Source organism: Phyllostomus hastatus, unplaced genomic scaffold (genome assembly GCF_019186645.2).
Source record: "Phyllostomus hastatus isolate PE091 unplaced genomic scaffold, TTU_PhHast_1.1 phas_scaffold_78, whole genome shotgun sequence".
Lineage (NCBI taxonomy): Eukaryota > Metazoa > Chordata > Mammalia > Chiroptera > Phyllostomidae > Phyllostomus > Phyllostomus hastatus.
The window spans coordinates 66,434,937-66,456,361 of NW_025334041.1; the positions used below are offsets into that span (position 1 = coordinate 66,434,937).

The 21,425-nt window shown below is 41.5% G+C and overlaps 1 protein-coding gene across 1 annotated transcript in view; it reads left to right on the top strand.

Moving 5' to 3' along the window:
• The window catches only part of VWA3B (von Willebrand factor A domain containing 3B), a 204,174-nt gene that overhangs the window by 37,338 nt on the left and 145,411 nt on the right, over positions 1-21,425 (top strand). The window contains exons 6-7 of the mRNA XM_045826975.1: positions 5,744-5,913; positions 10,367-10,482. Of these exons, the coding sequence (XP_045682931.1) occupies positions 5,744-5,913; positions 10,367-10,482 (286 nt within the window). The remainder of the gene's footprint in view (positions 1-5,743; positions 5,914-10,366; positions 10,483-21,425) is intronic.

Here is a 21,425-nt window from a genome sequence, read left to right on the forward strand (position 1 = left end):
TAATTAGCATTCAAGAAATGGAACATTTCACAGGCTCGTGTGTGTGCATGCACATGGGTGTTTTCTTTCTTTGTTCACCTGGCTTCCCTCATCATAGCTGACTCTGACAACTTGACATGACTGTAAGATTTCCCAGTGACCTTGATTTTCTATTTTACTTACCTCTGGCTTGTGCCTCATCTTTCTCTGGGTTTCATTCCCAGCCCAGGAAATATGGAACATATTTTAGTGAGTTCTAGGGAAGTCCAATAGAAGAGAGAGAACCCAGAAAGAAGCTTACAGGCACTGATCATCAAATGCCATGTGAAAACTCTTGAGAAGACACTGTGGAATATGGCAAATGCAAAACACACTTTGGCTGGTGTGTTCCTCCACCTAGAGCTTTATCTGGGTGTGATCTCAAGGAAAATCTTCTAAATACAACTGCCTCATACATTAAAATGCCATTCCCTATGTTTTCTGGGGAGTAACAAAGCCTGCATGTGTGTGTAGGGCAAGTGGGGAGGAGAATGGATCTTGTGCTCTGTGAACCTCATGTCCACCCAGTGAGATTTAAATTGATCCATGTCACTGCCATGTGCTATGAATAGAAAAGATTGAAGGTTTAAGAAACTGGAACAATAAAGCTAAACACCCAGACTTTTCCTTCTGATGATAACCTGCTTTGGGTTAACATCTCTCATGAGTGAGTCCTGAGAGGAACCAAAAAAGTGAGCATTGACTTAGGTCCAAAGATTAACAGAGAAGTTGGGTTTTTGTATCAGGTCCACTTGAAGAGGGAAGACTGCCTGGTGTGCTTGGTTACAGTGAAGAAGGATGTTCAGAGGCCACTGGCCTCCTCCAGGACTGGACTTTGTCACCACAAGTAGGCCAAGTATATAGAACAGAGAGGGATGACTAAGCGTAAACCTTCAAGTCCAGAGGAGCTGAGCAGAGTTGAGGAGTCTATTTAAATCTCTAATCATGGCATATGAAGAACACTGTAGATGGATGAATTACTGTTGTATCCTGTGGGAAAAAATCTGGTTCGTGAGTAGGACAGTCTGTGGGGTACTGAGGAAATGTTCGGCAGTTTCCAGGGGCTAGCTTCAGCCTCAGAGCCCAGGTGTGCAGTTCAGCTCTGGATTTCTGCTCTGCACTATACTGTGGTCCCTGGATATGTCTTTTAGGAAGTTGGTGGCTTCCTTGGTCTTTATGAGGAACAAGTGTTGTGCCAGGATCCCCCAAAAGGCCTACTGGTCCAGGATGTGAGGGGTATAGATTGATGATCTCAGCTGCCTGAGGAGGCTAACCAGGGTGCTCTGCCTCTGCTTTCAACAGAATGCCACCTACCCAGAGAGCACCTGTGTTTCTCTGTTCTTACAGCCTCTCTCATCTATCTGATAAGCACAAATTTGTTTACTTCTTTTCTGGAGGACTAACTGGGTGAATCAGAGACAGACCCACATGATTCCGTAAGGATCCTTCCCCACTGGACAGTAAGCTGAAGGACTGGCCATATCAATCACAAAGTTGACATTTCATTTACTTCCTTGAGGTGGTGCTAGCAGGCATCAGATCTTTTCACCTTTGTATCCCTAGCAATGGCAGTGCCTAGCAAGGGCTCGATGAATATTTGTTGAACACTGAAGGAACAGAAAGGAAATACTTTGACATTCTTGAGTTTGGGGGCTAGAAGTGAGTCTAAGCGAGTTTCATCCCTAAGCTATGGTACATATTTGAGTTTTTTGAATTGAAGGGGTGTGGTCTGCGTGGGACCAGGCGGGTGAGTTTGCTGAGCCTTGTGTGACTCTGGTAGGGACAGTGGGTAGACACAGGGACACTGAAGCCTGGAGGCCAGAAAGTTAGTGGTGGTCAAGGATGTTAAGATGGATCTGAGAAGTGAGCTGGATTAAGACCATAGGGTAGTCTCTGCTGTAAGGAGAATCAGAAAATCAAAATTGCTGAGCCAAGAAAGGGGGCACAGGGAGGATCTAGAAGTTCAATTTAAAGTCTGGGTTGATTTAAACTGCAGTGGTCAAAGTTGTGTGAAGAACAAGAAAGAATTCTACTAGACCTCTGGTTGCTGTTCTGCTCAACTTTCATTTTTGCTTCCTTGTGGAGTGGAGATACTTAGGTCCAGGGTTACTTAGTCCAGGGATACTTAGGTCCATGAGGGCTTCTAGAGCAGCAGGCAGCCAGAGAGGAAGCAGCCTCTCCAAGTCTGGTGCTTGTTTTCCACCAAACCCATGGCTGGGAAGCTGTTCAGGATTCCTTGGCCAAGCAGAATGCAGGTTACTGTGGGAAGCTACTGGACAAATGGTCCAGGCAAAATAAGACATTTTAAGTGACTACAGAAAGGCTTTACCCTGTTTTATGTAGTATAAAGTGGCAAGAATTTGTGACTTACAGTAAAATAGCTGAATGTAACATATTGTCCATGTCTTGTGTTATCAAATTCCGTGCAAATCAGCTTTTAGGGAAATACTGATCAGTGAGGAAGCTGCTCCTGGTCCAGGCTGCTGCTGATTGTCCAGACTGACCCTTGTCTCAAGGAGCTCAGAGGTGCTGGTTAGGGGTGTGGGTTCCCAGGAGAATAAGTCCCTGAGTCAGACAACCTCCTGGACCCAGCTTTGGTCAGTGATGTTGCTATCAGGTGGTCGGAGCCGAGGATGGTGTGGGAGCCACGGAAGTGAAAATGGTTTCTGGTCTCTGGCCACTTTTGTGTCCTATGATCTTGCTTTCATAGTTCTGGGAATGCATGTTCATTTGCAATAGGTGACCAGCCTTGCTGTGGTGAGGTGACACAGTGAGTGAAGTGGTGGTCAGGTAACCTGGCTTTACTAGCTGCAAGACCAGGTCAGTTAACCTGTCTAGGCCTCATTTTCTTCATCTGGAAACTGGGCATGAGAATAAGAATTCATATTCTACAGGACTCTTGTGAGTGTTGAATAAAATAATTCATGTTAGCTTATCATCCCAAATAGTAGATGGCGCCAGAGCCATTTCACTTTAAAAGGCATTTTGCCAGTTTGGGGAGGGGATAGTGATAGGTAGCATGCTTATCTTCCTCTGTGTTTTTCTCAATGTCATTCTGTGAGCAGAAAGGAGAAGCATGAAGGCAGGGTGCAGGAAGAGAATGGGAGTGGGATAGGCAGTCTCAATGGAAAGCATGTCCCAGGAAATTTGTAGCACAGATAACTGAGAGTTGATTAGAAACACAGGCAATTAAGAAGATGAGTAATAAGCTTTAATGAATACCACTATAGCCTTAGTAAATGAAAGAAAATCCTGAGTCATTGCTAGCTACAACAATTTTTAGTCTGATGAAACCTCGAGGGAAATCCATTTCTGTACAAAGATTTTCAGACTCTTGTGTTATAGCCAGAGCAAAGAAGCTGAGTTTGCATGAGGTGCAATAGAGCTACAGGGTGTCAGAAGCTGCCTACTGACCACCTAGAGATGTTTGTCCTCACTCACTTCCCTGTGGAGCTAACAAACCCAAGAAAGTACCTCTGTGTCTGTACCCCTGTCTCAGGCCATGTGTGAATTTAGATCCTTATGAGAGGATGAATCCGTCTCCGTTCAGCTTAGGCACCAACACAGCTGAAGCACTGATTACTAACAGTGCAGTTCAGTGGCATCTACTTAATACATCTTACACAGGGTAATGTATAACACCAGGGTAAAAATGGAATTAGTGCATTTGCTGGAGGAACAATATTTGGAATAATAAGGAATCTGGAGAACACTCTCGTCTTTCTTAGATTTTTTTCTGACACTTGGGTGGCTGGCTGAGAGAATGTACAGCTTTCCTCAATCTTTACCTCCCATTAGTCCTTTTATTTATTTATTTTAATAATAATATGTTTTTAATAGTTGTTCAAGTATAGTTTTTTGTCCTTTATTCCCATCCCAGACCACCCACCCATCCCTCCCCACCTCTCTCCCATTTCCACCACCCCTAGTTTTTGTCCTTTATATTTGTTCCTGTAAACCCTTCCCATTCTCCCCTGAAATTCCCTCCCCTCTCCCCTCTGGTCACTGTCAACCTGTTCTCTGTTTCAGTGTCTTTGGCTATATTTTGCTTGTTTCTTTGTTTTGTTGTTTAGGTTCCTGTTAACGGTGAGATCATATGGTATTTGTCTTTCACTGCCTGGCTTATTTTGCTTAGCATGCTGCTTTCCAGTTCCATCCATGCTGTTGCAAAGGATAGGAGCTCCTTCTTTCTTTCTGCTGCACAGAATTCCATTGTGTAAATGTACCATTAGTCCTTTTAAATCAGGGAGCTGGTGTGAAAAGGCCTGAAAGAAGACGCAGGGGTGGGAGGTAGGGTGGACATAGGAAGCTCTTTTGTGCCCAGCTGGAGGAGGGTTGTTGCTGCAATAGCCTGGTCCCAGCTCCCACTGTGGTCTCCCAATTCCCAGCCTGCGTCCTCCACCACCCTGCCCCCACAGGCTCCTGGGGCACACAGCTGCCCAGCTACTGCCAACAGCGTGTCTTAACCAGTTGGGGAGCCGACCATAATCCCATCTCTGTGTCAGGTGGGTGTAAAGCCAAGGTTTGAGATCTAGAGGAGATCATTGATGGTTTACCTTCCACTATCAAGGATCTGTGATTAGAGCACAGAGAGACTTATAAATCTTAAAGGGATAGGACATCTACTTATCCCTTAAAACACAACACATTTGCTGGGTTTTTATCTCCCAGTATCTATGGACAGTAGATCTAGGTGTTTCTAGGGTAGGTTTACATAATACGTAGTCCTGGCTCTCCCTTGGCTTTTATTTTCTGAGATTTATATACATAAGTGTAAGTCACCTTGTTTAAACCCAGTCATGAGGGAAATTGCATTCCCTGTCTTCATTAAAATCACTTGCCCAAGTTTACAAAGCTCTTGAGTGGGGGTTGGGAGTGGGGGACAAATGCCAGGGAAAGCAAATCCTGGGAAGAACAAGGGTGTTTTGGTTGCCATAGCACTGTTATCATGGGGGCCCTTGATGGGGGGAGGGTAGTTGACATCATCTACATTAATCAGGGAGCTTTGTGGGATTGCCTCTACCTGGTGAGGTATGCATCTTTCAGATCCCTGGTTGAAGGTTGGTTGTGTGTGTGTGTGTGTGTGTGTATTCTGACACAGGGGTTGTTCATTCTCTCATTCTTGTCATGGCTTGGCATGGCAGTGAGAGACAAGGTCCTGTGAGTGGACCTGGCACTTAACCTGCTGTGTGAAGTTAGTACGGCCTCACCTCCCCAGGCATTTGTTTCCTTGTGACATGAGGCCAGAGGGTGAACCAACTGGGAATATGTCCTTCTGCCACATTCTGCCTCAGACTGAGGATAGAGGAGTTGGACTGTAGAATTCTGGCTTCACCATAGGGAATGGCTAATAAGCTGCCTAACCATGGTGGCTGTGTGTCTTCATATTGAAAACAGCTGTTCCTGATCTGTGTGACGTATTTATGGGCTCAGAGGAAGCTCTTTCCCAAACCTGCCAACTCTATCCTTCCCTGTGCTACCCAAGACTATGACCACTAGACCACCACCAACAGACCTCCTTGGCACCAGGCCTTGAATTCTTCACTTCCTGACCTTGGTCCCCAAATGTCCTCACAAAACATTGAGCAGTGCTGCTATCCTTTCTGTTCCTCCCTCTCCCCACCACTTTTAAAAAAATTCTGTCATGTAGAAAGTGTATTACCATCGAGTCCAGGACAAGGCTAGGGCATGTCAGGAGGTAATTGCTACTACTACTGTTTTGCAGACTGAATCCATTTACTACTTTGTGGTGGGGGACATTCCTGAGGAATCCAAGCAGCTTCTCCTCCAGAGGTCTTTGGAGATCCCATGTCCTGTCTGCACCGTGTCCTTCAATGCCAGAGGAGAAGACACTATAGCTTTTTTAAAGAATCTGAGTGTCAGGACCCACGGCAGGTAGGTAGAAACATGCTCTGAGAGACTACAAGTGAGCTGCCTGCTTCCACAAGATCAGCAGTGGGTCCTGGGTTCTTCATGGTCCTAACCAATGTGTGGCTGTGTTTGTCTCATCTTTCCAACAATCTTTAGACTTCATGCATCTTTTCTCCTCTACCCTGTATTCATCTTGCTATTTTATTTTCTGTAATTCAGATGCTTGAACATGGTGGGACCTTGCTGGCCTTGCAAAGACTGCCCCTCCCAGGGCTAGCTAATTCCCAGGGAGAGTGAATGACCCTGGGAGTACAGCTTTCATGTGCAAACTAACTGATCTAGAGCCTAAGACTCACCTCAGGACCTCTATCAGCTCAGAGCCAGATGCCAGAAAAGTACCTCAGAACTCGCTGAAATTATTCAAATGTAGCCAATCCTAAACCCATTTACTCTGCCTTATCCATTCCTTCCTGCAGAATCCACAACACAACTCTTGCTCATGTTGTACCCTTGTTTCCTCTGCCTCCTGACCTGCCCTGGTGCTTCCCTGTTTGGCCCTGGGTGGGGTGGTAGGGCCCCTCCTCTTGGGCACTGTCTTAGTCAGTTCTGGCTGCCATAACAAAGTAGCACAGACTGGGGGACTTAAACAACAAAAATGTGTTTGTCACAGCTCTGAAGGCTGGAAGTCCAAGATCAAAGTGCCTGCTAATTTATTTTCTGGTGAGAGCTCTCTTTCTGGCTTGTTGCCTTCTTGCTGTGTCCTTTATAGTGGGGAGAGAGAGAGGGAGAGAGAGAGAGGGGGAGAAAGAGAGAGAGAAGCAGGGGAATCGAGAGCATACAATCTTTCTGGTATGTCTTTTTTAAAAGGATACTAATCCTATAGGATCAGGACCCACCCTTAGTACCTCATTTTATTACTGGACAGGTGTCCTGGCCCTGAACAGGTCTGCATAGGGCCGGATGGTAGTGTGCGGGTTCTTGATTTCATGCAGGAAAGATTTCACAACATTTCAGGTGACTTTGAGGACATGTTTATTAAAGCTGGGGACCATGAAACAAGGAAGGGCTTAGCGCAGAAGAAGCAATGGGAAATAACTAGGCAGGGCTGCTTTGGCTCTTTAGAGATGTTATGGGAAAGAAGTGAGCCATGGCAGGGCTGCTTTAGCTCACTGAGAAGCCAGAGAAAAAGAGGCCTTAGAGATAGTTCCACGGGTTAGCCCAGCACATGTTGCTGCTGCCCATTGCTCCCCTGGTTGCAGGTCTTAGGGACCCTTAGAGTTTAGGAGATGTGTGCCTGTGGGGAAGAAGAGGGGAAAGGGAAAGGTATGGGTGCGCTCCTCAGAGGGAAAGCTTGCATGCTGTGTCCTCTGTTTTGAGGGTTATTTTTTTATTTAGAGAAAGAGGAAAGGAGGGAGAAAGAGGGGTAGAGAACCATCAATCCGTACACACTGCAACTGGGGACCAAACCTGCAACCTTTTGCTTTGCAAGACGATGCCCAACCAACTGAGCCACACTGGCCAGGGCTGTCTTGAGGGTTTTTATCTCTTTTGCAGGCAGGAATTTTAGGGGCAGTCTCAGGGGAAGATACGATAAAATATTCACCAGCTTTTCAGGTGTGCCCTTTCAGGGTCCAGGTCTCCACTGAATTGTTGACACCAGGTCAGGGGATCATTCATCAGTGTAGCTGGTCCTGATGTCAGCCATGGTCCCACGGTCAGCTTGTCTGATTTTCTGGGGCTGGAGCTGAAACAACTGAGATGTCAGCACCTCATTGTCCTGAGGGCTTAATGCTTAAGGGCTAATCTCCAGCCCGCTTGTTTGTTCTACCTCTAAGGGGGAATGCATCTAACCTGTGGGACTATCAACATTCCAGGGGAGGAAAAGTGTGGGGAGGGTCTGAGCCTCCTGACCTGTGATATGAAAGGTCAGGGGGTCTAAATTGGATGACCTGAGATATGCTAGGGGAGGAAAGGTTACCTGTGGCAGGGGCGAGTGAGGTCCTTGTTTTCCCAATTTTTCCCATTGCTAGGCACCTGGGGTTTTCTGCCCTGGTGGCCTTCTATACCTGGTCCATCATTATTGCTCTGCTCACTACAAATCATTTTATGGGTTAAGGCTTCAACATATGAAAATTGAAGGGTGGACACAATTCAGTTTATAGCAGGAACTGTGAGTACCAAACTATATTTTCAGTTACAGTTAAACTGATCTGTTGGCCTCATCATATCTGAATAATAATGAAACCTACATTTTAAAACATGTCCCACAGTGCTGTCTGTGTAAGTTCAAACCCCTTATGGAGAAAGACCAGCTGCTTATATGATTCCAGGAAGAGTGACTGCGTCCTTTCCTAAGTTAGCCTGTCTGAAATGAATGCAAAGCCTGCTCTTGAGTATTTGTTCTCAAATTGAGTTGCTCATTACATTTGTGTGGGGAGTTTGTTAATCATTTGGATGTCTGGGTTTCACCTTGCAAGCTGATTCCACGTGATACCAGGGAACCTGGGAATATGCACTTAGCCCTTCATTTTGCATAAGAACTACTAAGGGAGCTTGATTAAAATGCAGATATCGTGGCTGCAGTCCCAGAGATATGGAAAGCCAGGGACATAATTTTTCACAGACTCCCTTATGATTCTGAGGAACGTGGCTCTGGCTGCTCTTAAAGCAATTTAAAGTCTTCCAACATCAGGTAGTTGGCCACCATTCTCGGCTTCTGAGCCCCCAAATACAGAAAGGGCACACTGCCCCATTTTTGCTGTTGGAGACAGATAAAGGCAACTGGCAGGGCCATCTTTCTTGCTTGTCCTCTTCTTGGGCCCTATGGGCATTTCCTCTGGGCAGGTGAGAGGTCAGGCAGTAATTTAACAGGGAGTTCACTCTGACTTTCAGCGCTTTAAATGTTAGCAATTTACCATAGCATTTCAGCTCCAGATCTTTAGGCCATGCACCATGGAGGTCTGTAGAAGAGGACGAGGTGTAGACAGCCATCCCGTCCCTGCTCTTGCCCAGGACAGTGAGCCCTCCCACAGCCAGCGGTGCTCCTCCTCCTTACTGTGCCAGGCCTCTGGGGTTCCTAGTAGGGCTCTCTGCACTTTGGCTGTTGAGCCCCAGCTCAAGTGCAGTTATTATCCAACTGTAAGGGCATGTCCTGAGCATCTCAGCTGCAGGGGGCCTGGAGTCTGCATACCCCTGCACTGAAGGCTGTGTCTGGGCAGAGCCAACAGCTGTCAGGTGCAGTGCTGTACTCTGCAGGCTGTCCAAAGAGCCCAACTTAATGGTGATTTGCTTTGTGCACAAAAAGGGCTGTGTTAGCCAGAGGGAATGTCTGCCTTGTTCTCTTTTCCAATCTGGAGAACATGTCAGAGAGTAGAAAGTCTTGGGCACCAAAGGCCTTGGCACTCAGGGTGTGGGCCCTGCCAGGAAGAGCCTCAGCATCTCTCCTCTGCCCTGCTAGCAAGCTGGCCATTTCTGCTCTGGATGAGGTCCCAGCAGGAGGCAAGCACAAGCAGACTGATTCCATCAGCTTCATGAGGGGCCATCGGACACGGTTAGCTTGTTCGCTGCCATCAAGTCATCATCCTAATGTCACCTGAAACCCTTTAAAATTAGACAGGACTGAGGCTTTCCATGGCCCAGGTGAGGCCCACACCTCTCCTCCCACTATCAATCCATCCACCCATCCATCCATCCTCACCTGTGCTTCAGGATTCTCTTTGTGTTGAATGAGTAGCAACAGGCCACCCCTGAGGGGCAAGGGAAGCATTACTCAGATATCTCCTCTGACCATCTGAAAGGAATTTCCTGTGATTACTGACTGTTTGAATTCCAGATAAGTAACTTCAGGTGTGACTTAATCTATCACCCATGCACTACACCAGCACCCTTTGAGCTTCAAGCTGCACATGAGTCCTCTGTGGAGCTTGTTCAAGTGCTGGTTTGGACTCAGCGTCTGCAAGGGTGAGGGAACATGCACCCTAACCAGCTCCCAGGTCCTGAGGCTGCACTTGAGGAATCAGTCCCTACAAACCTATCCACACAAGAATCCTTTCCATTCATTCTATGTGTAGGTCCTAGAAAAGTGTGCATTTGCTGGGTTAAAGCAACTGCAGCCTGTCAGCAGTGAGCAGGTAAGCCCCGGTGCCTGTTGTCGCCTGCTCTCTGACTGCAGGACTATGGGCACTGTGGAGCCACATTAGACTTGGCTTGTCAAAACTGGGTGGCCATGATTGAACCCTGGGAACAAAGAATAAATATAAGCACAGGGAATCCAGGGAAGAAATACCATCTTGCTGAGCTATTACTCTGTAATAAAGAGAAGAGCCATCTGTTTTCTCCCTCCTCCCTGTCTCTCATCTGCGGGAATAGACAAGGTACAGGAAAGGTGAGGAATAGCAAGTTCACAGTCTTGGGAGACTGAAGAGACATGTGCAAATACCACCTCCAGCCTAATGTTGCAAATTGCCTCATGTTTCAGGTTCCATGCGTTTGCAGAGAGAACAGAGTGTGTGGAATTTCCTGCATTCTCCCTAAAAGATGGTGACAGTGTAGTGACTTGGAATTCAAGGAAACTGAAAGGAAAACTCCCTCCAGGTACCTGGAATCAAAAAGAAACAAGTGTGTTTTGTATTTTAATTTCAGATGATTTTGTATCCTTGGAAATAAAGCACTAGGTAGGGACTAACTGTGTCTTGTATTATTTATGTGGTACGAGGGTAGAGTTCATGGATGTTAATAGTGAATTTTTCAGTTTAGCAACCAGTCATAAACTCATCACCCAGGGAAGTGATCTAAGTGATAGTGTTTACAAACTTGGGAACCTTCCAGAGACATGGCCCCAGGACCTGCCAGTACAGGATGCAGTTCTTGGCAGGGCAGAGCCCTCTGCTGCCCAGGCTAGCTGGATGCTGTGGTGAGGACACCTACACTTCCCTGGATTTTCTGCTGCCCTGAACGGTAGTGACGGTACATGATGCACATGTGGGATTGAACTGCCTCTTGTTGGGGGCCAAGGTGCACAGGAACCCCTGCAGAGGCCAAATGAACTTCCCCTTTCATTCAAGAAATGTGATCAGAGAGTGTAACAGGCATAGAAAATGAAGCCACAAAGTCAGGGAGAAGTGGGGTTGTAGTTTGGAAAAACAACACTAGACAGTTAGTCAGAAAGCCAGGACATAGGAGTTTCTTTGGGACTGGTGAAATTGCCAAGTGCCAGGCACTGATAACACACCACTGAGAGAAGCAGGGAAGGAGTTTCTTTCCTTCCTTGTTCCTGTGTGAGATGACAACGGGGTAGTTAGACATCTGAGAAAGCCTACCCACCTCCACCTTCCTGCTGACTTTTAGTAATGGACAGAAGGATTTCTAGCTTCAATGCGAGGCAAGAACAACTCTTTGGGAGCAGGGGAGAAGCAGCAAGATGCAGCTGCTTAAAAGCTTCCTTTTTATGTAACAGTGTTACCAAGGCTCCCAGGGGAAGGCACTGGGACTGAGCAGAAGGCAGCCCTGTCAGGTGGGGAAGGTGGTGGTGGGGTGGGGCAGCCAGATGGTCAGGTGGAGATGAAGGCAGGGGGTGGATCACTAAGTGTGTATCCAAGACACACTTTGTGAATTCAGATTCTTAATGCCCCAAAGCAGAGCAGGGGATTGGTCCCAGTGGAACTCACGGAGGGCACTGCTTTAGGTAATAACCTTTGTGCTAATGGTGAATTAGATATCTCCAAGAAATTGAGAAAACACCAATTGATATGCAAGGTTGATGCTAATCTCAGATAAAATAATTCAGGATGTATACCATGCCTATTGAAAATAATTTACAAGATTAAACCTAGTGGGCAGTAGGTAAAGAATGTGAGATGTCACCAGCCCCACAAGCCATGTCAATCACTGTAAATAGGGTTTAATTTCGGCCTATGTATTCCTTATAAAGTTAGTTTAAAAGGCAACATATCAGGCTGCATAAGTACCTTACATTTTCAGTAAGTACCGTCTTCCAACCCTATGAAGCATACAAATTAAATTAGATATAAAAACGTTTTTCTTAGAATAAAATGTTCAGAGGATGGTCTGCCATTCAGTGATCACATGGTTTGAATGAGGAGTCCCAGATTTTAAATAATGTGATCTTGCCTCCTCTATCCAACACAATGTCCCAGAAATGTGAACATTTCAAAGTCAACCTTTCCCACTCAAAAACTGCCCAGAAATCCTTGACTATTTTGTTTGGAAAATTTGTGGTTTCCAACCTCATCTGGAACCTCAGAAACAGGTCTCTGGTCTTTTCCTCATCGGTTCCCTCTCCCCATGTCCCCATGATCTATTTCAAATAGCACATAAAGGATAACCCTTATCTGGATGGGGTGTTTTTTTTTTTTGTCTCTCTCTCTCTTTTTGCAGAAGAAGATATTTGTGTTTGCTTTTTCATTTTCATTTCCTCCATAATTTCTAGAAAAAAGGGGGAAAGATATTGCCTTATATAGTTGTGTATATCCTGGAAGTAAAGGCTACATCTTAGAAATTTTAAGGTATGTTAAAGTGAGCTCTAAGACCGAATGTGAAACCTGGTATCTTCATCTGCTGTGTGGGAAGGACAGTCTTTCACTTTTCCCTGTTGCACATTTATGTGTTGCACATTATGTTGCCACTCACTGTGTTTATATCAAAAAAGTATCATTTGAACATACCTATTTTCAATTTCTCAGATTTCAAGATAACATTTGATAGGTTGGTGTAAAATTCTGGTGTTTTAAAAGAGAATATAATTTGTAAATATTAAAAAAATAACTCTCTCCGCAACTTCTCCAACACTTCTTATTTGTTACTTTGTTTATGAGAGGTTGTGGAGAAAAAGGAACCCTAGTGCACTGTGGGTGGGAATGCAGATGGTGAAACGAATGGAAAACAGTGTGGAATTTCCTCAGAAAACTAAAAGTGGAATTGCCTTTTGGCCCAGCAATTCTACTGCTAGGATTATATCCCAAGAACCCTGAAACACCAATCCAAAAGAACCTATGCACCCCAATGTTCATAGCAGCACAATTTACAATACCCAAGTGTTGGAAGCAACCCAAGTGCCCATCAGTAAATGAATGGATCAAAAAACTATGGTACATTTACACAATGGAATTCTATGCAGCAGAAAGAAAGAAGGAGCTCCTACCCTTTGTGACAGCGTGGATGAAACTGAAGAGCATTATGCTAAGCAAAATAAGCCAGGCAGTGAAAGACAGATACCATATGCTCTCACCTTTAACAGGAACCTAATCAATAAGATGAACAAGCAAGCAAAATATAACCAAAGACACTGAAATTGAGAATAGGCTGACAGTGACCAGATGGGAGGGGGTGGGGATTTTAGGGGGAAAAGGTGAAGGGATTGCAGGAACAATGGTAAAGGACACATGGACAATAACCTGGGGAGGACAGGGGAGGGAGGTGGGGGAGGGTGGGGGAAAGGCAGAAAACTGTACTCAAACAACAATAAAAAATGTTTTAAAAAAACCTCTCATCTGTTTTTCTCTATTACATCAGTCATTTCCTAGAAACCATGATATAGCTTCTTATTATTAAATGAGAGCGATACAGTGTACTACTTTGTAAATGTTTAATTCTTGTCACTTCAAAGTTTTTTTCTAAGATGGTTAGAGTTGGGGTGTGTGTTGCGAGGTGTATTACATACATTAACTCATTTAATCTTCCCAACAACCATGTGAGGTGAATGATATCATTATCCCAATTTTTCAGAAGAGAAACAGTGTTGGACTTATTTTCTGAGGTTACACAGCTGTTAAGAGGCAGAGCTGAGTCTGAGTTCAGGCCCATGGAAACGAGGCTGCCTTACACTCTGCAGACATATTATAGACAAGATGGAAAATACAGAGAAAAAAGGAAGAGAAATATTATTGCCACCCAAAGATTTTCACTGTTGAACATAGTATTTCCTTCCAATCTTCTCATTGCATACTATTTTTAACAAATGAAGCATAAATGGTATATTACGTACCAATTTGGATATTGCATTTTCTACTCAATATTGTAGCTAGTATTTTTCCGTGTTTCTAGAAAACTTTTGTAACTGACACTTTAAAATACATAACTTTATGAACGTGTTGCATAATTTTGCTAATAATTTTCTGTTTGATGTTTGGGTACTTTCTAATCGTTTTTGCTGTTATAGATGGTACAGCACTTATCTTTTTTGTGGTGTATTTCTTCCTGTATTTTAGATTTTGGGGGGATTGATTTCTTATAGTCAAAGTACTGGATCAGTATATCTGAATATTTGAGGTTAACTCTCACATTGAATTGCTTTCCAAAAGATGTTACAAGGCAAGTTAACTCACCTCAGAAGTGTATGGGAAGACCCATTCACTGAATTCAAATTAGCATAAAAATAGGATCTTATTGTTTCCATTTGAATTTATTTATACACATATATTTTTATTTAAATTTATTAGGGTAATATTGGTTAATAAGATCATACAGGTTTGAAGTGCATATTTCTATGATATGTGATCTGCACACTGCATTGCATGCCCACCACCCAAAGTCAAATCATCATCTGTCACCATGTATTTGGACCCCTTTAGCCTTGACTGTCTTTCCACCCCTTCCCTATAGACAATACCATAATGTTATCTGCAGCTTATGAGTTTCAGTTTTATATTCCACATATGAGTGAAATCATGGTTTTTGTTCTTTTCCATCTGACTTATTTTGCTTGGCATGATACTCTGAAAATTCATCCATGTTGTTGCAAATGGCAGTATTTCATCTTTTCTTATGGCTGAGTAGTATTCTGTAGTGTGTATGTACACACACACACACATACACGTAACACGTCTTCTTTACCCAATCCTCTATCGAAGGACACTTCAGTTGTCTCCATGTCTTGGCTACCTTGAGTAATACTGCAATGAACATAAGAGTGCATATATTTTTGCAAATAAATATTTTTAATTTTTTCAGGTAGATACCCAGAAGAGGGGTTGCTGGGACATATGGTAGCTCTATTCCTAATTTTTTGAGGAACCCCCATACTGTTTTCCATAGTGGCTGCACCAGTTTACATTCCCACCAGCAGTGAATGAGGGTTCCTTTTTCTCCACATCCTCTCCAATAACACTTGTTATTACCTGTCTTGTTGATAATAGCCATTCTAACAGGTGTGAGGTGGTATCTCACTGTAGTTTTTATTTGTATTTCCCTAATGGCTAGTGAAGCTGAGCATCTTTTTATATATCTGTTGCCATGTCTATGTCTTCTTGAGAAGTGTCTTTTCAGGTCCTCTACCCATTTTTTAATTGGATTGTTCATTTAGTGTTGAGTTGTATGAGTTCTTTATATATTTTGGATATTAATCCCTTGTCAGAGCTGTTGTTAGCAAATACCACTCCCGTTTGATTGACTGACTTTTTGTTTTGTTAGCAGTTTCTTTTGCTGTGCAGAAGCTTTTTAATTTGAAATAACCCCATTCATTTAATTTTGCCTCAACTTCCCCTGTTTTGGGGGTCAAATTCATAAAATGTTCTCCATAACCAAGGCCCATAAATTTAATACCTATATTTTCTTCTATATAATTTGTTTCAGATCTTATATTTAGGTCTTTGATCCATTTTGAATTTATTTTTTTTTACTATGGAAACAATCTACTTTCATTCTTTTGCATGAGGCTTTCCAGTTTCTTCAACACCATGTATTGAAGAGGCTTTTATTTTCTCTATTGTGTATTGTTGGCTCCTTTGTCAAAAATTATTTGCCCATATACATGTGGTTTTATTTCTGGGCTCTCAATTCTGTCCCATTGGTCTGTGTGTCTGTTTTTCTGCCCATATCATGCTGCTTTAATTATTGTAGCTCTGTAGTATAATTTGAAGTCAAGTAGTGTGATACCTCCAGCTTTGTTCTTTTTTTCTCAGGATTGCTTTGATTATTGGGGAGTCTTTCATGGTTCCATACAAATCTGATGATTTTTTTGTTCTATTTCTTTAAAAAATGACATTGGGATTTTGATGGAGTTACATTAAATCTATATATTGTTTTGGGAAATATGGCCATTTTAACTCTGTTCATTCTTCTAATTCATGAATACAGAATATCTTTCCATTTCATTGTATCTTTTTCAGTCTCTTTTAATAATGCTTTGTAGACTTCAGTCCTTCACATCCTTTAAGTTTATTCCTAGGTATTTTATTCTTTTGGTCACAATTTCAAAAAGAGTTTTATTTCATTTCTTTTTCTGAAGTTTCATTGTTAGTATATAGGAAAGCAGTGGATTTTTGTACATTAATTTTGTATTCTGAAACTTTGCTGTATTTGTTTATTGTTTGTATTAGTTTCTCTGGTGGAGTCTTTAGGACTTTCTATATACAGAATATGTCATCTGCAGAAAGTGACACTTTTACTTTTTCATTCCCAGTTTGATTCCTTTTATTTCTTTTGCTTTCCTGATTGCTCTGAAGAGGATTTCCAGAACTATGCTGAGTAACAGTGGTGACAGTAGGCATCCTTGTCTTCCTGATTTTATGGGAAAAGTTTTCACTTTTTCAACATTGAGAATGATATTAGTGGAGTGTTTGTCATATACGGTCTTCATTATGTTGAGATACTTTCCTTCTATATCCATTCCATTAAGTGTTTTAATCATAAATGGATGTTGTATCTTATCAAATCCTTTTTCTGCATCTATTGATAAGATCATATGATTTTATCCTTTGTTTTGTTATTGTGTAGTATTACATTGATCAATTTGCATATGTTGAACTATCCTTGTGCTCTTGAAATGAATCTTACTTGATGTGATATGCTATTTTTAAAATATGTTATTGTATTTAATTTGATAATATTTTGTTTAGGATTTTTGCATCTGTATTCATCAGAGATATTGGCCTATCATTTTCTTTTTGTGTGTTTTCCTTGCCAGGGTTTGATATCAGGGTTGTGTTGGCCTCATAAAATGTGTTAGGCAGTATTGGCCCTTCTTCAGTTTTTTGGAAGAGCTTGAGAAGGATAGATATCAAATATTCTTTGAATGTTTGGTAGAATTCACTAGTGAAGCCATCTGGTCCTGGACTTTTATATGGGGGGAGGTTTGTTTTATGGTTGTTTCAATTTCCTCACTGATTATTATTCAATTAGATTTTCTAATTCTTCATGATTCAGTCTAGGAAGGTTATATATTTCTAGGAACTTACCCATTTTTTCTAGGTTATTGAATTTGGTGGCATATAGCCTTTCATTGTATTCTAGTTTGATTCTTTATATATCTGTGATGTTTGTGGTAACTTCTCTTTCATTTCTGATTTTGTTTATATGAGTCTTTTTTTTTTCCTTAGTGAATCTAGCCAGGGGTTTGCCAATTTTATTAATCTCTTCAAAGGACCAGCTCTTTGTTGTATTAATTTTTTGTATAATCATTTTGTTCTTTATTTCATTCAGTTCTGCCATAATTTTTATTATTTCCTTTCCTCTGCTGTCTTTGGGTTGCTCTTTTTCTTCTTTTTCTAGTTCTTTAAGATGTAGTGTTAGGTTGTTTACCTGGGATTTCTCTTATTTCATGAGGTAGTCCTGTAATGATACAAACTTCCCTCCTATTGCTGCTTTCACTGCATCCCAGATGTTTTGATATGCTGTATTATCAGCCAATTTTTAGTATTAGTATGTTGTCCATATATTTTTGGCTTTCTTTATTTCCTTTTTGAAGTGGATTTCTAATTTCAAAGCATTGTGGTCAGAGAATATGCTTGATATGATTTCAGTCTCTTGAATTTGTTGAGGCTAGTTTTGTGACCCACCATATGGCCTAGCCTTGAGAATATTCCATGTGCATTGGAGAAGAATATGTAATCACACAAAACCCAAAACAGAGGCACATAACTTAAAAAAAGAGGAAAGAGGTATGGAATACCATCTTTATTTCTTTGATGAAGAAATTAATGTCAATTGTTAGTGAAAAGCAATAAATATTTTATACTTTTGTGAATTACCTGTTTGTTTTTTGCCCATTGATCTGTTGGGGTCTTGTTTTTCTTATATTGTGTGGACTCTCTATATTAATGACATCAACTCTTTGGTGTTATTACTTATGGATAGTTTATCCTAGTGATTGTTTTACTTTGACTTTGGATACATTTTATATGCAACCTTAAAATCTGCAATCCAATGTGTAAATCCTATAACTTTTGTGATTCTGTATCTTTTCCATTTGATTATTTATGGCTTGAGTTTAAAACAGCAAAAGTCTTTTTGGTCTATCTAGATTTATTTTGAAGTATGATGTAATGTATAATGTAAATGGATGTTTTTCTCCAGTAGCACATAACTGTATTCACACCATTTATCTCTCTGGCTTTTTAAAATATATTATATTCCCATGTGATAGGCTTGCTTTTGAGTTGTGTGCTCTCCTTCACTCTCCTTTCCCTTCTAGTTTTCCCTTTCTAGTGATGACCTTTGGCATTAATTTGTTTTTCTATCTTCCCTGTGTATTTCTTGTAGATATGAAAAAATGGGTTTGATATTTATTTATTTAACTTTATTTTTCATCATCATTTATCCCCCATACCCTTTTCCAGCTCCACATATGCCCCCTTCCCTTCACCTTCCTCCCTTGCAATCACCACACTGTGGTCTGTGTCCATGTGTTCTTTCTCTTTTTTTGTCTTTTTTGCTCAATCCCTCCACCTCTATCCCAGCCAGCTTGATAGTTCTTGAATAAACCTTTTGTGCAGTGTTGGACTGAACCTTTTAAGGAGAGAATGTGTGTATGCCTGATTTTTATGCTATCTTACTCAGTGTCTGTCTGCTCGTTTCCTTATAATATCCATTGACATTTTAAGCTTTTTATTCATACATTTTACTTCCTTTCTTTTTTTTTCTTTTCTTCACTCCTCCCCCACCTTGTTCATAAGGATAGATTTGTGTAGTTTCAGCTGTACAATTTGAAAGGAAAACAAAAGATTGAGCTTAATCAGCAGTGTGCTTACTTTACTTTCCTTGTCAATGTAGTTAAAGCCTGTAAACATTTAGAACAATAATATTGCATTTGCACAAATTAGGAAGTGGCAACTTAAAAAGTGATAAATATTCTCTAAAGTTCCCAGAATCCTTTGGACTGTTCCAACTTAAATTAGTAGAGACTGGATAAATTAGATAAATGTATTGCTACAAATTCTGATTTTATTTAATTTTGACACTTGATACTTATTGATAAGACATTTGTAGAAATTTAAATTTCTTATCATGGGTTTGATAAATAAATTATAATCGTATCTACAAATAAGTTAGTTATATATGAATTATGACCAACTTTTAGGCCTTATATTTTGGGGTGATTCCTTACATTAATCTCTTCTCATAAAAGGAAAAAGTAGTTGCAAACTGAGAGCATTTTTTTCTTGTTTCTTGCTTCATTACAAAGGCAAAAATAGATTCATCAAGTACAATCATTTATTTATTCTGTGCTTGCTTTGGATTCTTTTATGGTCATTAATTCCTTGGAAGAATTTCCCCTCAGATTGAATTTTTTCTTATTTGTTTTTCCAGGATTGTTCTTTTTGGTGATAGAAAGCTTTTCCAGTATTTTGAGATGGGGACTGGATTGGTACATTAAATGGTACATTACATTAAAGTTTTTCTTGCATTACCTCCCAGGAGTTCATGGTCAATCTTCTTCACCATCAAGACTATTTAGAGAGAGGACAGGAAGGGGACTAAGTTTCATGGTATCTATTGTGTCAGCTCCACTGAGCACTTGTGCCTGCCCTCCTCAGGAATCAAGAGAAAATTGCCTCTAATCCATGATTCTGTGGTTAGGTGCTATCTAAAGGCCTTCCCCTAGGTTTCTAAGAACCTAAGGGGAGCCCTTTTGTTCCCCTTGCACTGTGGTGTTCTCTGTTTGCCTGCACTGAGTCTGGTTCCCCCATGGTAGCCTGGATGGAAATTCATGCCTTCTATTTATTCCCTCCCACCACTCTCCTCACACACTTTTTTTTAGGTGTGATTTTAATAGATGCTACTGACCCTCTGAAAGTTGAGGAAAGACTAACATGCATCCTCCCTGTATCCACCTTTCTGTTTCTTCTTTTGTCTTTGGAAGCCTCTCACTATTTCTATTTAAGAGTAAAACATGCCATTGAATCTCCCCTCTTATCCCAATGACAATATTGAGCTTCTTGGACCTGTTGTTTATAGTTTCATCAAATTTTGAAAATTTTCAGCTATTATTTCTTGATCATAGGTCTACAGGTCAACTGCAGTTTGAGTACTCTAGGATGGATTTGTCTTCTTTTAACTAGTGCTATCCATGGTATATTTTTATTGTAGCAAATACCATGAGCACAACAACCAAGCCAAACCATGCAGCCATAAATAAGGCTCCTGTTCATGTTACATCCACTAATATTCCATTGACCAAAACAAACCACATGACCAAGTCCAATAGTAGTGGGATGGGAGTCTCCACTCACACCAGGATGGAAAGGGAAGTAAATATTTGCTGAACAATAATGTAAGCTATCGCAACCTTTTGTTCTTGTGTGATTCTTTTCTTGGCTCTGGGAGAGTATTTGCTGGACATTGAATCAACTTCGGAGTTAGACCTGGATTCAAGCCCTAGTTTTGCCACTAATTACTTGAGTGACCTTAGGCAAGTTACTAACCTTTCTGAGCTATGTTCACTCAGCTGTAGAAAAGGACATAATAACATTTACCTTAGGTGGCTGTTAGGAGAAGTAAAGCAATGGCACACATGGAAATGTTTACTATAAAACTGGCATTTAGTTAATGTTAGTTTCTTTTTAGGACTCCAAATGGGCTTTTATTGTAGACATTGGTTCTAGAAAGTAAGATGATCCAGCAGCCTCTGTCATAAAGAACATTTTTAGTGTAGTCATGATACTAACCAGTTTATTTGCATGCATAAGATGGATGGGAACTGGACTTTGGAACTAGGAAGTGAATACTGTATTGTTAAATGTGTCCCAATGGGAGGAAGAGCCATGTTTAAGGTTGATACTAGGAGTAGGCCAGTGGGACCTATCTAGAGGAAATCAAGAGCATCTGCTCTTCTCCTGGGAGTGGTAAATAGGATTATACTGTGGGACCTTTTGTGGAAATGACTTTCACTCACTTCCCTATTGTCAGGCTGGGCTGAATGACAGGCTTGAATGTTGTAGGAATATTTGTAAATTGGACATGGTAATTTTCAATTGTCAGAAGCTTTCAGATTGGGATGGGTTCTTCTGGTGGGGGGCTAGGTTATTCCCATCTTGGGAAAGAACTTGAACTGCTGGTGCTTTCCAGGAACTGTATCTCTAAGAGGTACAGTCCTAATCCTATGGTGAGCTACTCCTTAGGTTATGAAAGCCCTGTGGGCCTACAGTGAGGGGTTGGTTTTGTGATTTGGGGACTTTCTCTAAGGAAGGATAAAGGTATTTTATCTTTAGTTTGGTTCTTCATGTTTTATGCTACAAATATTAATTGAACTGAAATTATAAAGTTTTTAATGAAGGCCTGGCATCAGGCTGAAAAAAAAAGAG